At 42.7% G+C, this 16,308-nt stretch overlaps 1 protein-coding gene across 1 annotated transcript in view; it reads left to right on the plus strand.

Annotated features, from left to right (window-relative positions):
• LOC126092787 (vesicular glutamate transporter 1) overlaps nt 1–16,308 on the plus strand; it is a 169,955-nt gene that overhangs the window by 28,553 nt on the left and 125,094 nt on the right. The window contains exon 4 of the mRNA XM_049908515.1: nt 262–326. Within this exon, the coding sequence (XP_049764472.1) occupies nt 262–326 (65 nt within the window). The remainder of the gene's footprint in view (nt 1–261; nt 327–16,308) is intronic.

Below are 16,308 nucleotides of genomic sequence, written 5' to 3' on the forward strand. Positions count from 1 at the left end.
ACCAGACCACGTGGCTACGTTAACAACCCGTACTTAAGAATACAGTATTCACTTGTGTTTAAAGTTTATGTATGTAAATCAGGTGGGCTGCCCATCTCTATAATAGCGGTGGATGCTTTGAGCAACAAGTTGGACAATACTGTCGGCTGTTCTTAAGATTACTCATCTTTGCATGTGTTGTTGCTCGTATGTATTACTTTAGTGTTACAATTTCATTTCAGATGCTAACCTGTATTAGCTTTGACCTCTTTATGTGTACAGGTTTTATCATCTCCTTCGGCATGAGATGTAACATGGGAATGGCGAAACTGAAAAAAATACACGGGGTAAGTTATTACATCACTTTTATACTCGTAATTTTTTCTGAATACAATCTTATTCCATTTCTGAGTAAAAGTCTATTTAACAAACGAATACATTAGCTCAAATTCTACTAAAATATGGCTAACTCTCTCTCTCTCTCTCTCTCTCTCTTTGACGTATTACGTTGAAAAATATGAAGTTGGGGTAAGACTAACTGCGACGTTTCTCTTGTCTGAACAGCACTCGTTTCCACATTTCTTCAAGTCTCGTATCTTGACGGCATGAAATAATTTGTTGTTAACTGATTTCAGAAAGGATAATGCCAATTGACGTGCGCCACACAATAGTTAAATTTAAATGGCTCCTTCCTACTTCATTTGCGCTTTGACGATTTTGATGGTCAGTTCCAGATGCACAGTGCACAGTTTTCATAGGTAAAGAGAATCGCACCGATTCCTTCTTCCACATGATGATAATCCAGTAATACGTAAGTCAGTGACACACTGTTCCTTAAACGTCACAGTGAAAACTCGATAGCCGCGCGGGGTAGCCGTGCGGTCTCAGGCGCCTTGCTACGGTTCGCGCGGCTGCCCCCGTCGGAGGTTCAGGTGCTACCTTGGGCATGGGTATGTGTGTTCTCCTTAGCGTGAGTTCATTTAAGTTAGATTAAGTAGTGTGTTAGCCTCAGGACCGATGACCTCAGCAGTTTGGTCCCATAGAATTTACCAAAAATTTCCAATTTGAAAAATTTACACAGTGGCAATACATCATCGAAATAAACACAGTGCACACTTCATGCTCACGTAGGAAGACGACAACATAATCAAAATATCCATTCAGTAGATTTGTGGCACAATTACGCTTGGATGTTGCGCGATTACTGTAGCGCCTGAGATTTTAAGATGCATAGATGTGACGCGTTTACTTGACGGTCGCAGTTTTTTACAAGTGAGTGAAACAGATATGATCCAAGCTCAGTTTCTTTACCCGATCCGAGATGGAGATATGTATTAGACAGCGCACCGGGATTGTCAAGATTAAGTTTAAGCAACACAGTTGTTGCCTGTGGGCTCTTAATAGTAAATTAGACATAGATGTTATATGGATATTTTCCGGTGCTTACTTTGTCACGGTATGTTAAAGTTACGACTGGATTCCGAAGACTGGAGATTTTGTGGTGGGATTAGCTATTTAAGGACTGACATACAAATATTTATCAATCTCAGAAACTACGTGATGTTTTGATAATCGACTAGGTTAGATCTTCCTGCTTTGAATGGACTATAAGACTTGACCTGGTTAAGACTTGACCTGGTTTATGAAAAATGTTGAAGGTCATTGAATTATAAAAGCCTTTAAAACCTTCTTATGGTCCCTTGTAGGAAATACCCTACATACGAGTGTGACATTCACCTCGAAAATTATTTTATATGATGTTAACTTACCTATATTCTTCATTAGTAGCTTAATCAATTAATGAGGGGTGTCATTCAATCGGGAAAAATGTGGGAAGGGAAGTACAGTGTCACATTTTGGAATCTAATACATAAGCAAAACTGGCAATGGAAAAATTTGGATGTCTTAAGTTTCAGTGTCATTCATCTCGTAAGTTAATTAATTTCGCCTACTTTTAATCAATCAAGGTTCTACTAAAATTAATTGCGCCGCTGAAATCAGCAAATTTAGTTCAACCAAGTCATTAATAAATTTAAGTTGAACTTCGCATAAATAACACGTTGAAATATTCATGAAAATATTAGATATTTCATGCACAACTACATTAAAATAGAATAAAAAGTCAGGAAAAAGTTGGTTATTGATTGTATTAGAAGATATAACAGATAGAGAGTTTCCAAATTGCTACGTCTCAGTTCCTATTGAGCTTAAGGGGCAGATAAGGGAGGGAGAAGGGAATGTCGTACAAATACCCGAGACTGAACTATTTCAGTGCCGATTCCACAGTTTTTGAACGACCTATTTTTTTAATTATTGGTCCTCTGAATGTAGGATAGCACTGTGTACAAAAGATATGGACCATTTCTGAATTACAAATACACATGCCTTGAAATATTTACACACATCAGTTTAGCGAAAGTCAATATTACACTATATTTTGTTAGTCTATATGCTTTACAAAAACAGTATTAGTTGGCACTGCAGATTTCTTTTTCCAATTGCTCTCTTAATGTATAGAAGCAATGCTTTACCAAATGTTGATTTAAAATTGTTTCTGTCCGTTAGTATTTTCATGGATTTCGGTAATGCATTATACAATTTGATGCCGGGATAGGATCTACTTTTATTCAACAGTGCTGTATTTGTTGTTTGTATTGTACATTATTTATGTGTTGTGTGTGGTAGCTGTCTAAAGATTCATTACTGGAGATCCATGAACTGTACTGATTAATTTTAATTTTTATAATAATTACTCTTTCTAGCATGTATAGCCATGAAAGTGGTAGTATTATATTTTTCTTAAATAGTGGCTTGCTTGATGATCTTCAATCTGTCCCTTCCAATAGCCTAAAAATCATCTCCTGTAATCAAATGATCTCAGACTTGCTCCATATTTCCCCAGAATACTACATCATATTGTAAGAATATCCGGCAAATACATGGTCCTGAGATTATCAAATGGTATAGGTTTCTTAATAACCTTATTACCAAACCTATTTTGCTCAGTTTCCTGTTCGCGTGGTCTATATGTTTATCTCATTTTATATTTCATTGTATCCACATACCGAGAAATTTTGTACTCTCTGTTTTTCGGATTGCTTGCTCACCTTCAAAAAGTGGTGTAGAAGTATGAACGAGGATCACATGTAACTCATAACTCTGATACACTTGATTAAATTTCAGCGAAACTTGGAACGCTAACATCTGACGGCGTGGAAAAAGTGTGGAACTAGAAGGGATGTGGGTGAGGATAGGGATGAGAAAGTATGACATGCAAAACTAACTCTGGCCACTGCAGATGATCAAACATTCCTTAATAAATGCATAGGCAGAGATAGCCGTCAAGAATTCTCGCTGCCTGCGACACTGTTCAATGTACACTGGGGATATTACAACAAGTACCAAAAAATTGTGCTGCGAAACCATGTCGGCATTGCTGCTGGCGAACCCCGTTGCGAACAGCTGTTGTAAATGTAGCAGTTTGTGAAACTTGTGTAGATAAATGTAATTCATTGATACAGTACCGTAGACTTAGGATTTTCGATCTCTATAGCATAAAGTTAAGCGCGCTATCAACAGGGGAAACTGTCTGAGAGTACTGTGGAGAATTCATAGGGAATTCCGCAAGTCTTCGTGGGAGTTCGGAAGTTGGGGCCCTTAGTTTGAGCGCTGCACGAAGCTAAGGCAGAACTTGAATAAATTTTCGCTTATACCTTTCTACTCGGTCGTTTCCGGACCAGCGTCTCTTACCCCAAACTAATACACTTACCCTTCCCCAGAATTTCTGAAAGCTTGTATCATCACTACGGATTCAACCTGTATAAACACTGCTCTTCCTAGATTGTGTCTGTTAAGACACACATTTATTCTCATTACCACATAACAACCACGTTGTTGTCTTTGTAGTATAAAGAGTACAGAAAAGCGAGGGAATCAGGCAGTAGCGTAAACTGCAGTCGTGCAGTTCGTCCATCCACGTTCCCTGGAACATTCACAAAATTGAACAAACACTATCTAGGACGGAGAGCGCTCTCATTTATATTAAACAACACCAAGTACTGCAATTCACACTCCTGCTAAATTAATAAGAGACACTCATAATCTTTTGGGAAACATAAAGTGAAAAAAAAATAGAGATAGCGAGACACGAACCTGCTACCTCAACGTCCACAGTTCACGACTCTACCAATTACTCTCCAGTCTCAGCATGCTGAAAGCGTCTTAGTTATGGTATACAGTGTGCACAAATGTCTGAACGCCGTAAGCAGTGATGTCATTATTTGAAGTTTAACTGTCACAAACTGTACTCAAAGCTACACACTTCTGATAAATCTTTAGTGTGCTGTAATAATGAAATGGAGACATACATACCTATCACGAAAGCAATAATACCAAAAGCATCAAATACGAGAAGACTTTAATTATCGATATGCAGTTTCCCGCCTTTTTATTACAACAAAAGTATCAAAAACGTTTTTAATAGATCCTCATTGTGATGGTGATTTGAAGTATCTTATGTTCATACGCTACAACACAAAACTCAGCAAATATGGAGTTCTGCTCCATATGCGCCCGCATGTCGTTGTCTAGTAGCTAGCGTTGCTGCCTCTGGATCACGGGGTCCTGAGTTCGATTTCCGGCCGGGTTAGGTATTTTCTCTTCCCTGGACTGGATGTTTGCGTTGTTCTCATCATTTCATCATCGTCATTCGTGACAGTAGCTTGATTGGATTGCGTAAAAAAACTGGACTGTGAAAAAATTTGGACTTTTTACAGGCGCTGATGATCGCACAGTTGACCGCCCCACAAACCAAACATCATCTACATCATCATAGTCATCATCAACTCCATATGCCTTAATCCAATAAGGCATCCCCTAAGTTCTGCTTCTGCCATAAAACTGATACTACATCTCATTAACCACATTGCTCTCTACGAGGAAAAATGTCTGGGTTGGCACATTCTCTCTTTCAGCCTTCGCAGTGTTGTGGAGCGTGAAAGTCCTCGCTGGGACGCCACAAAATTCGCGCAGCTCCTCGTCCACTAGTGCCGTGCAGTGCACGAGACATATTACGAGACGTATTGCTCCGCACACTTCGACATTTATTGGTGGACACGTATTTCTTCTATATGCCGCTACACATGTACCATCACGGTAAACGAAGGCCACCAGCCTCGCTTTAGCCCACGACCTACAGTTCGACAACCGAATTGGGAAATCAGCACCACAAACAATTGCTACAACGTTTCCAATTGGTTTGTAGTAGTACTTCCTCCGTAACTAAAACTGTATAACAGTGTAATAAAGTTAAAAGGACACACACAACAAGAAACATGAGTTTCCACTGAAGCACACGGAATTTAGTGCCTTCTACTTATTTTTCATGCATAGCACAACACATTTCGTGTATTTATTCCCATTTTCAAGTGAATTAGCTTACATGAATATTTTTAATGATGTTCGCATGTGCTATTTTCACGCCGCGGATTCTCAACCGAGAAACCTAGCGTAGCTCGCCGTGGCACTAAAGTCGTCATGGCTTCACATTCCTGTCCGTACCTTCCAGAACCACACTGACTCTCTTCCTGAACGTCTTGCAGTGGCCCGTGTTGCAAAACATGCTTATTGAGGGTTCCGACAGTTTGCCACATTAATGTTAGTGGGCACTGCTTATAAATGAGTCATTCGTCTTCGAAGTTCTATATCTTCTGAAGTATTACATTTAAAAGTATTATTGAAGCACCAGATCCGTAAACTCACAGAATTTGCACTGTAATCGCCAATTAGCGTTACAAGCGCAGTGTTTGGACAAAACGGCAACAAATCTAGAAAAGAACCTTCGTATCTTGGAATATGCGAGGTTTACGTGTGAAAACAGTGCGGCGTGCATTCAGATAGAATTATGGAAAAGTACGGCCAAGTAGAAAGAGCATTTAGGGACACTCGTTGTTTCTGCAAACAGAAAAGTACCGGTCGACCAAATGTACCAGAGGCAAAATTAATGGTCAGCCCAAGCTAAGAATTTGGAAGAACGCAGAAAATTGTTTGGAAGATTTTGCGATGGCGGTTACGTTTCAGACAGTACCACCTAAAGCCAGGGTAACAATTAAAACCCTAAGATTATGTCCGCTGCCTTCAGTTTACATCGGCCGGCTGCGGTGGTCTCGCGGTTCTAGGCGCGCAGTCCGGAACCGTGCGACTGCTACGGTCGCAGGTTCGAATCCTGCCTCGGGCATGGATGTGTGTGATGTCCTTAGGTTAGTTAGGTTTAAGTAGTTCTAAGTTCTAGGGGACTGATGACCACAGCTGTTAAGTCTCATAGTGCTCAGAGCCATTTTTTCAGTTTACATCATAATGCAAGAGGCACTCGAGGTTGCACATTTCACCTCCAAGCTGAGATTTAGCAACAAAGCAACCTTCCATTTATCTGCGAAAGTTAGTGGCCCCAGTGTGAGAGTGTAGTGTGCTGAAAATCCTCATGAAATTGTGGCGCTTAAACGAGATTCGCAGTGCCACAGACGAAGCTGCATGGGCCGTTTCTCTTCAGTGGCCAGATGTGACGAACAGCACTTACCTGACATGCTGCAGTTGTAGTTGTCTCTGCTACTGACTGATTAATGCCACAATTTCTTCTTCTAACAAGACGGGGAATTCTCTCGTTGGAGCATCGATGTTCGTCACAACCAAAACGATGAACTACCGCATTGCTGGATTGTTCGTAGTGGTGAAGGCGATGTGGCTGTGTTTGCTTTGTACCCAATATCGGCTGACCTAACGCATTACGTCATGATGAAAAATGCTTCCTCAGCTGTTTGCTAAATACTTATTATCCACCTAGATTCGTGACGTTAGAATCACATCATCAGGGATACATGTGTATTTCATAATTAGTTCAAACGATAACCAAGAGATGAGTCAACGTTCTTTGTCCAATGGTGATAAAAATGTTCAACCGTCAAGAGGTCATTAGTCCAATTTAAAATACGGTAGAATGCACGGGATGAAACGTGTAATACCATTGTGAAAACGTGAGGCACGCAGTGACCGCCTAGACGAAGTAGTGGTTGAACATTTTTATCACAATTGTACAAAGAAAGTTGGGTCATCTACTGGTTATCGCTTGAACTAAATAACTAATTTATTAGAAAATCTGGGGAATCTGACTCGCTTCTGGACACGCACCATGTAAGTGCAGCGGACTGAGTATGTTTCCACGTAAAACTGGCACGTAAAACATTTATGTGCAAATTCACCAGTGTGCGTCTTCGAACTGTCATTAAATTCGTACGGAGATAATTTTGTGAACTTCGAATGGCGCTCGATATGTAACGACCTTAATCCCTGAACATACATTCAATTATTACCGTTTGACTGGCTCCAAGCACTGTTTTTCTTTTCTTTTTTATTAGAAACACGGTGGCATCCCTTTACTTCGAAACTTTCATTAAAGCAGCGTTAAGATTTCCTCACTTGGGATTCCATTATTCACTGTCGATGAGAAATTTCCATGGAGCCACAAATTTCGGTCTAGGAGATGGCCATTTGGGACTATGAGACAACTTTACAACACACGAGGTAAACAATTCTCTTAATGGTGAAGTGGGGAATTGGGCAGCAAAATAACTGATGATGACTGAAGAAGAGAGAAGGTAAAATGTAGACTGGCACTGGCTACAAAAGCATTTCTGAAGAAGAGAAATTTGTTAACATCGAACATAGATTCAAGTGTTAAGAAGCCTTTTCTGAAAGTATTTGTCTGGAGTGAAGCCATGCATGGAAGTGAGACAAGGACTATAACCAGTTTAGACAAAAAGGAGAATGTAAATTTTAGACATTTGGTGTACAGAAGAAGGTTGAAATTTATGTGGGTGGATCACGTAACTAATGAAGTGGTACTAAATAGAATCGGGGAGAGAAGAAATTTGTGGCACAACTTGACCAAAAGAAGCGATTGATCTTTGGGGCACATTCTGAGACGTCAAGGGATCACTAAATTAGTATTGGAGAGAACTGTGGGGCTAAAAATAGTAGAGGGAGACCAAGAGATGAATACAGTAAGCAGATTCAGAAAGATGTAGATTGCAGTAGTTATTTGGACTTGTAGAGGATTGCACATGATAGAGTAGCATGTAGAGGTGCATCAAACCAGTCTTGGGACTGAAGAAAACAACAACAACATTCTGTATGAATGTTGTCACTCAAAATGTTATGACGACGTGTTAAACCGTTGTGGCAGTTACACAAATCAAGACAGTTTTATGATATGGATATTGCCCATGTGTAGCTGAAACTAGGAATTACATCAAAATGTTTCTGTGATCTAGACTTCGAGAATTTTTCATCCTTACAGTTTCAGAAGAATCGTCAACATGGATAACCTCAGTGGAAAATGGACAAACTGATTATCACAGACAACTGGTGCTCCACTAGCAGGGAAAACCAATAGAATTTCAGCGCAACCTGGCGGGGTATTTTATTTTAAAATGTTTTGAGCAATGGAAATCAAAGAATTTAGGTATGTGTGGACTCTAAATCCTGCTGTTTGAAGCCGCCATCGCTAGCTCAGTACTAAATTTGCAGCATCAGACTCGTTTTTACACGTGACACTTCGTAGTCTATTCATCCGCTGCAACTTATTTAATCAGTATTGGTGAAATTTGTCACGGCGTAAAGACGTTTCAACGTATAAGAGGCGATCAGAATGTTTCCGTTCTAAGGCCGTAGAGTCCAGAATCGGTTTTTTCAGTAAGGCAAAATCTCCGTGGGCATGGTGACAATCAGCCCATTGACGCAAATGGTTGAAGATACCTATTTGGTAAAAACTGCGTCCTGCTGCGTGAAGAAGTCCGTCACACCTATTGCAAATCCTCGACCGAAAGGAATCGTCGATCTTTCAAGGCCTTTCTTAAGGGATCGTTGGCGTAATAATCGCATGGAGAGAGATCAGCGTTATAGGGCGACTTTGCGTGTGTCCCCACTTGAATCGGCTCAGCTTGAGCGTTACGACATTTTCGACATGGGACTTGCGTTACCATGAAGCAGAAGCATTCCACAACGGTGATATTGGAGAGACGTGCTGCCCCATACACGTTCTTCAAGCTCCGATGGGTATCTACTGATGTTTCTCCTTCAGCAACCAAGAACAAAATAACAGCATGTTGATCCTCTTTGGACGCATTTGGCAATAATGTCGCCATAGTTTACGTTTCCGCATTTACCGCACGCACGTCGGAAAGTCACGAATGCCTCACCAGTCCCTTACCCACATGCCTGTGCTTATATACCCGCGCAGTCTTTGTGCGCCCCTTATGGAAACACAGTAATGCGCTAGTTATACAGGGTAATAGTTCCTTAAATACGGTAGTAGTCTCGGTTTTTCTATGCTTTTCGATGTAAACGTGTTTGTCTCATCGTCACTGTACTTCTGTTGTTCTTTTTTTTTCTTTTTTCTACAGCAGTTTTGTGATCCCAGTTCTACCCGTTGATGTTAGATTGTTTCATTCGTAATATTTTGGCTCTAACGTCAGTATCGATTTCAATTTTTGCACCTATGCTGGAAGCATTCTCCCTCTGCTTCATAAAACTCTGCCGCCCTCACAGTCTCTATTGTTCAGTTCGCGATCCATATACCAATTTTCTGAGTATTGCTTTCTGTGTCGCTATCGGGACCCCTCCCCGTTCTTCCCTTCCCTTTTCTTCCAGTCCCCACCCCCCACCCCTATTTTTTATAGATATGTATACACGCGCCCTCCTCCTCGCGGGCCATCTGTGGGAGGAGAGAGGAGTCGGAGAAGGATTTCCCTTTCATCGCACGCTTTTTGCCTTTTAACCGGAAGTGGAGTCCGTTTGGCAGAGGCCGGAGTGCTGCAGATGAATAGAATCAGAATTACAAATGCCGCCACCCTCTTCTTCCACCCCTGCCCACAGCCCCGTTCCTTCCCACTGGCGATGCCGGCCCGTTTCCTAGCGACGCGCCGCCGGCAGAGGGCTCGAGCAGCGGAGAGCAGCACTTCCGCCGAAAACACAGCGTCCCCCCCCCCCCCGCCCAATCGTTCACCCCACGAAGGCCTTTCCAGCGCTCAGAGCACAATCACAAGAGACCGAGAGTGGCGCCGCGGCGCGGTGATTCGCTGACATACACTGGGCGTTGTCGTTCGCGCGAACCAGTCCGTTCACGCTGACACACTGAAATGTAAACTGCGTATCCCATTGTTTGTTGGAGTGCTTAGAACAGTACGTGTTGCCACATAGTTAAGGGCTTAAGCGATGAACGCAGACTTCACACCAGACTGAGAAACGTTCCGTTGTACATCTGCATCTACATCTACAGGGATACTCTGCAAATCAAATTTAAGTGCCTGGCAGAGGGTTCATCGAACCACCTTCACAACTCTCTATTATTCCAATCTCGTATAGCGCGTGGAAAGAATGAACACCTATTTCTTTCCCTACGAGCTCTGATTTCCTTCATTGTATCGTGGTGATCGTTCCTCCCTATGTATGTCAGTATCAGCAAAATATTTTCGCATTCGGAGGAGAAAGTTGGTTACTGGAATTTCATGAGAAGATTCCGTCGCAACGAAAAACGCCTTTCTTTTAATGACGTTTCAAATGGTTCTGAGCACTATGGGACTTAACATCTTAGGTCATCATTCCCCTAGAACTTAGAACTACTTAAACCTAACTAATCTAAAGACATCATACACATCCATGCCAGAGGCAGGATCCGAACCTGCGACTGTAGCAGTCTCGCGGTTCAGGACTGAAGCGCCTAGAACCGCACGGCCACCGCGGCCGGCTTTTAATGATGTCCAACACAAATCCTGTATCATTTCTGTGACACTCTCTCCCATATTTCTCGATGATACAAAACGTACTGCTTTTCTTTGAACTTTTACGACGTAATGCGTCAGTCCTATCTGGTAAGGATCCCACACCTCGCAGTGGCATTCTAAAAGAGGACGAACAGGCGTGGTGTAGGCAGTCTCCTTAGTAGGTCTGTTACATTTTCTAAGTGTCCTGCCAAAAAAACGCAGTCTTTGGTTGGCCTTCCCCACAACAATTTCTATGTGTTCCTTCCAATTTAAGTAGTTCGTAATTGTAATACCTAGGTATTTAATTGAATTTACGGCTTTTAGATTAGACTGATTTCTCGTGAAACCGAAGTTTAAGTAGTTCCTTGTAGTGGATGACCTCACACTTTTCGTTATTTAGGGTCAACTGCCACCTTTCGCACCATTCAGATAAAAGCACTCCGTCTTCAGGCCACGAGTGGCCTACCAGGACCAGCCGACCTCCGTGGAGGATGCGGATAGGAGGGGCCTGGGGTCAGCACACCGCTCTCCTGGTCGTTATGATGGTATTCTTGACCGAAGCCGCTACTGTTCGGTCGAATAGCTCCTCAATTGGCATCACGAGGCTGAGTGCACCACGAAAAATGGCAGCAGCGCATGGCGGCCTGGATGGTCACCCATCCAAGTGCCGACCACGCTCGACAGCGCTTAACATCGGTGATGTCACGGGAACCGGTGTAACCACTGCGGCAAGACCGTTGCCTCACCATTCAGATATATTTTCTAAATCGTTTTGCAGTTTGTTTTGATCTTCTGATGACTTTATTAGTTGATAAACGACAGCGTCATCTGCAAACAACCGAAGACGGCTGCTCAGATTGTCTCCCATATCGTTTATATAGACAAGAAACAGGAAAGGGCCTATAACACTACATTGGGGAACGACAGAAATCACTTCTGTTTTACTCTATGACTTTCCGTCAATTACTGCGAACTGTGATCTCTCTGACAGGAAATCGTATGCCCTCGGAAGTGTCGTGGCGTCGCACGAAATTACACTCACTACCTCGGCAGGAATACCCGATTTTGCGAGGAGCAAAAATTTTGCGCCGCGTAGTACCTGAGGCGCCTGACTTTCTCCCCTTGACAGCGCAAATAGTGAACAAATGTGTGGTTAAAAACACTATATAAAGATCACTGTAATCCACTATTGACTACTAGTGTGGGCTCATTCACGAGTCATCTTCAGACTAATAAAAATTATTACTTAATTCATTGTATCAGACACCAGGTGTTACACATCGTCATAACCTGTTGACCTGAATCGCTCTTGTAGTCGTGTACACACTAAAGTAGGTCGTCCTAACTCACAACCTTAGCCATAAACGATGACATTCAGCTGCCCCTACGAATCGGTTTTATGCAAATCTCAACACCTTCAAAAAGGACATAAGAGATTTTCATATTCTCTCACTCCCAACCTGCAAACTATTAGTTCTACAGAAAAAAATGTAGCTGAAGTTTTCGTAGGAAACGTAATGTTGTTGAATTTTGTACTGGGATATGCTAATGCTGGAGGTCACAATTTCCGTGTTATTGAAGAAGTATGCTTTTGACGGTCACTATTATACGATTCTTGAATAATTCGAAAACTACGGCCTTTAACTAAAACGTATCCTACTACAAACTTTAGCTAGATTAAACTTCCTACATAAAGATCCTGTTCACTTTGTCTGTAGCATTAATACTTTGGCCATAACGAGCGAGAAAATATGAAAATCTTGCATGTGGTATTTGAAGACATTGCCGGTTGCGTAAAACCCAGTGGTAGGGGCAGCTGTATCAGCCAGTGCTCATATTACGACGCTAGCATATTTAAAACCACACATGAACTACGTGATAGTTAGTTTGTATTTAAACACGAGTCTCTTTATTTGAAAATGCCAAACCACTGAAAAGTAGAGATGCTTCCGGCAGAACGCAAAGTTTAGTGTACCAGTACTTAACGTCAGATGTGGCCAGGCTATCTGGTTCTGGAGGAGTCTAGTGCCAGGATGTTCCTATGGGCACGAATTTTGCACCACCCGCACAGGACAGTAAATACTTAATGTATTCCTGTTTTCCACACCTGCTATCTGGAAAGTAAGTTGTGAAAGCAGTTTTCTTCTACTTGTTATGTTTTATTTGCGTGAAATTCAATAAAAAAGTTTCACAACTCTCCAACACTCAATAAAAACATCAGCTACACACAACCCCAAACAAATTTACAGAAATTAGAGTGAATTTTATATAGTAAATAAAGTAAGGAACCTTCCACAAAGCACTGTCTTGTTCCGTATTACTTGTTGCATTAGTCCCCCCTCCCCCCCTCAGTAAGGTCAATTAATGAAAAAGAAAGTGCTTGAGTGGCCATGCCACTTGTCTGACTAACTTCATTGTAGGGTGTGTTGTGGGTGTACCAGTGGTGGACCTGGCGAACAATGTTGACGAGCGCTGTGGCGACGAATGACTTTCATTGTAATCCACAGCTGGTGAACTACAACCGCATTGATGCTGTTGGTTGAACGCCTCTGTCTTTCTAACGAATTGGAAAATTCTTATCTTGGTCTACGAGATGGGATCTGGCCGAAATTTTCCACAGTCGCAGCTACACTTTTGGAGAATGAGTCTATTCCATCCTCTTGCGGTGTTGGTATTGACAGCTCTTCCAGACAGCTTAAAAGTGGAGTTTTTCGTCTTTGTTCTCATTTTAACATTTGAGACGGCCATCGCTTTCCGTCCACTTTTAGGTCAGAGGCATCTGGCTAAAGGACCTGGTTCCAGTGTTTCCTGGGATTGGGGTGAAAGTGGTTCACACTCAGCAGTTTCTGGACAGTGACCGTCAGCGTTGCTACAGAGGCCATTTTTGGCTTCCGTCGAGAAGTTACGGCAGTTATCCATATTTCAGTGTCCGATGCGATGTAGCATTTGAGAAACTGTTCCTTTTATCTTCCGTACATTGTAGGTGGCACACTTATTTTTTGTAGCAGACACTGCTATACCTATTCCTTCTTTTCCATGTGTGCTGTAGGAATCACGGATGCTTTTCCACCGTCTTTCGCACTCATTTACTAGAACCCAGCATAACAATGCATTTGGGCGAGCGGTTCTAGGTGCTTCAGTCCGGAACCGCACTGCTACTGCGGTCGCAGGTTCGAATCCTGCCTCGGGCATGGATGTGTGTGATGTCCTTAGGTTTGTTAGGTTTAAGTGGTTCTACATCTAGGGGATGATGACCTCAGATGTTAAGTCCCATAGTTCTTAGAGCCATTTGAGCCATTTTTTTAACAATGCATTAGTCTCGCCTAAGACCAGTAGGCCACTCATTCTTGACCTAAGGCGTTGGCACACTACGGATTACATTCTGTCGGAAAACTACTTCACTCTTTTGTCACTGTTGAGTGGACGACGCAGGACTCCTGGCGCATGACGTACTAAGCGATGCAACATCCCTTCTCCTCTTAAAATTTGGCTTTAAGCAAGAAGTTTGCGTAACACAAACATGACAGGTCGATTTACGCCGGCAGAATCGCAGACCTTAGACACATTCCGCATTTGTGTTTTCTGAAGAAATTGAACCCCAAGTGCTTTAACTACTCAGTCCACACCTGTAAACCTCAGATTATTTAAAGAATCGAACTCCCCTTTATAACATAGCTTCAAAATTTTTCATTACTTTACAAACCGGTTAATGTGTTGACACTAAGAATATGACGAGAAGTAGTTTCAAAGAGGTTTGAAATTATGTTTAAAACCTGTTGTAAGTCATTGAGTGCTCCGATTATTAAACACTGAATGAGTGACGTCTGGGTAACCTGCACTCTGTTTTAAACAAAAGCCAGTTCTTCACGCATCTCAGTGTGGAAGGAGTCGCATCTCCGGGACTATATATCGTAAAATGACATACTTTTCCAGGTACATTTATTGGTCATGTAGCATTGTTGCAAACTGTATTGTGAATAGAGTTAGCAGTGAAGAGGTAACAAACTGAAATGTCATGCCTACTGCTAGAGCTAGACTGCATGAAGCACGGAAATGCAGTAAGCAACAATTTTTTTTCTTTTTATCGTTTTGTGTGTGTTTGGTGGGGGCGTTATCAGCGAGAGAATCTGCAAATGTTTGAAATTACGTATTAGATACACTGGAAGTCACTAAGTCCTCTCATTCTGAAACAATGGATGAATTTAGTTGAGGTATCTGCAAGCTGCGCGTTACTTTGCCTCCAGTCCCCCAAACAATTGCTATTGTAATACTTGTCTTACTGTGTTGAACCTGTAACTTGACATTATGCCTCTTAGTGAGTAGATTATGAGGGAAAAAAAAACACTCCTTCTTTGGGCCACGAGTGGCCTACCGGGACCATCCGAACGCCGTTAAATTTTTTAATTCGGTCAATAATGGTACAAAATATTGAAAATTAAATTACTTGCTACCCCTGCTAGCTGCTAGACAGGAAACTTGTAGCTTGCATTGGGTTGCCGTGCCTTGGGCTATTCGCACTGTAATATACTGTAGGAAGATGTGACGCCTGGGATGAGTGCTTAATCAACTTGTTCTTACTCTAAGCGAAGTCCTAATATACTTTGCAGTAGTGATGGACCGCGTGAGAGAAAAGTGAAGGAAACTCCTGGATTTGCTGATAGCTAAGCATATAATGCACGAAGAAGAAATACACTCCTGGAAATTGAAATAAGAACACCGTGAATTCATTGTCCCAGGAAGGGGAAACTTTATTGACACATTCCTGGGGTCAGATACATCACATGATCACACTGACAGAACCACAGGCACATAGACACAGGCAACAGAGCATGCACAATGTCGGCACTAGTACAGTGTATATCCACCTTTCGCAGCAATGCAGGCTGCTATTCTCCCATGGAGACGATCGTAGAGATGCTGGATGTAGTCCTGTGGAACGGCTTGCCATGCCATTTCCACCTGGCGCCTCAGTTGGACCAGCGTTCGTGCTGGACGTGCAGACCGCGTGAGACGACGCTTCATCCAGTCCCAAACATGCTCAATGGGGGACAGATCCGGAGATCTTGCTGGCCAGGGTAGTTGACTTACACCTTCTAGAGCACGTTGGGTGGCACGGGATACATGCGGACGTGCATTGTCCTGTTGGAACAGCAAGTTCCCTTGCCGGTCTAGGAATGGTAGAACGATGGGTTCGATGACGGTTTGGATGTACCGTGCACTATTCAGTGTCCCCTCGACGATCACCAGTGGTGTACGGCCAGTGTAGGAGATCGCTCCCCACACCATGATGCCGGGTGTTGGCCCTGTGTGCCTCGGTCGTATGCAGTCCTGATTGTGGCGCTCACCTGCACGGCGCCAAACACGCATACGACCATCATTGGCACCAAGGCAGAAGCGACTCTCATCGCTGAAGACGACACGTCTCCATTCGTCCCTCCATTCACGCCTGTCGCGACACCACTGGAGGCGGGCTGCACGATGTTGGGGCGTGAGCGGAAGACGGCCTAACGGTGTG

This window comes from Schistocerca cancellata, chromosome 7, assembly GCF_023864275.1.
Source record: "Schistocerca cancellata isolate TAMUIC-IGC-003103 chromosome 7, iqSchCanc2.1, whole genome shotgun sequence".
Lineage (NCBI taxonomy): Eukaryota > Metazoa > Arthropoda > Insecta > Orthoptera > Acrididae > Schistocerca > Schistocerca cancellata.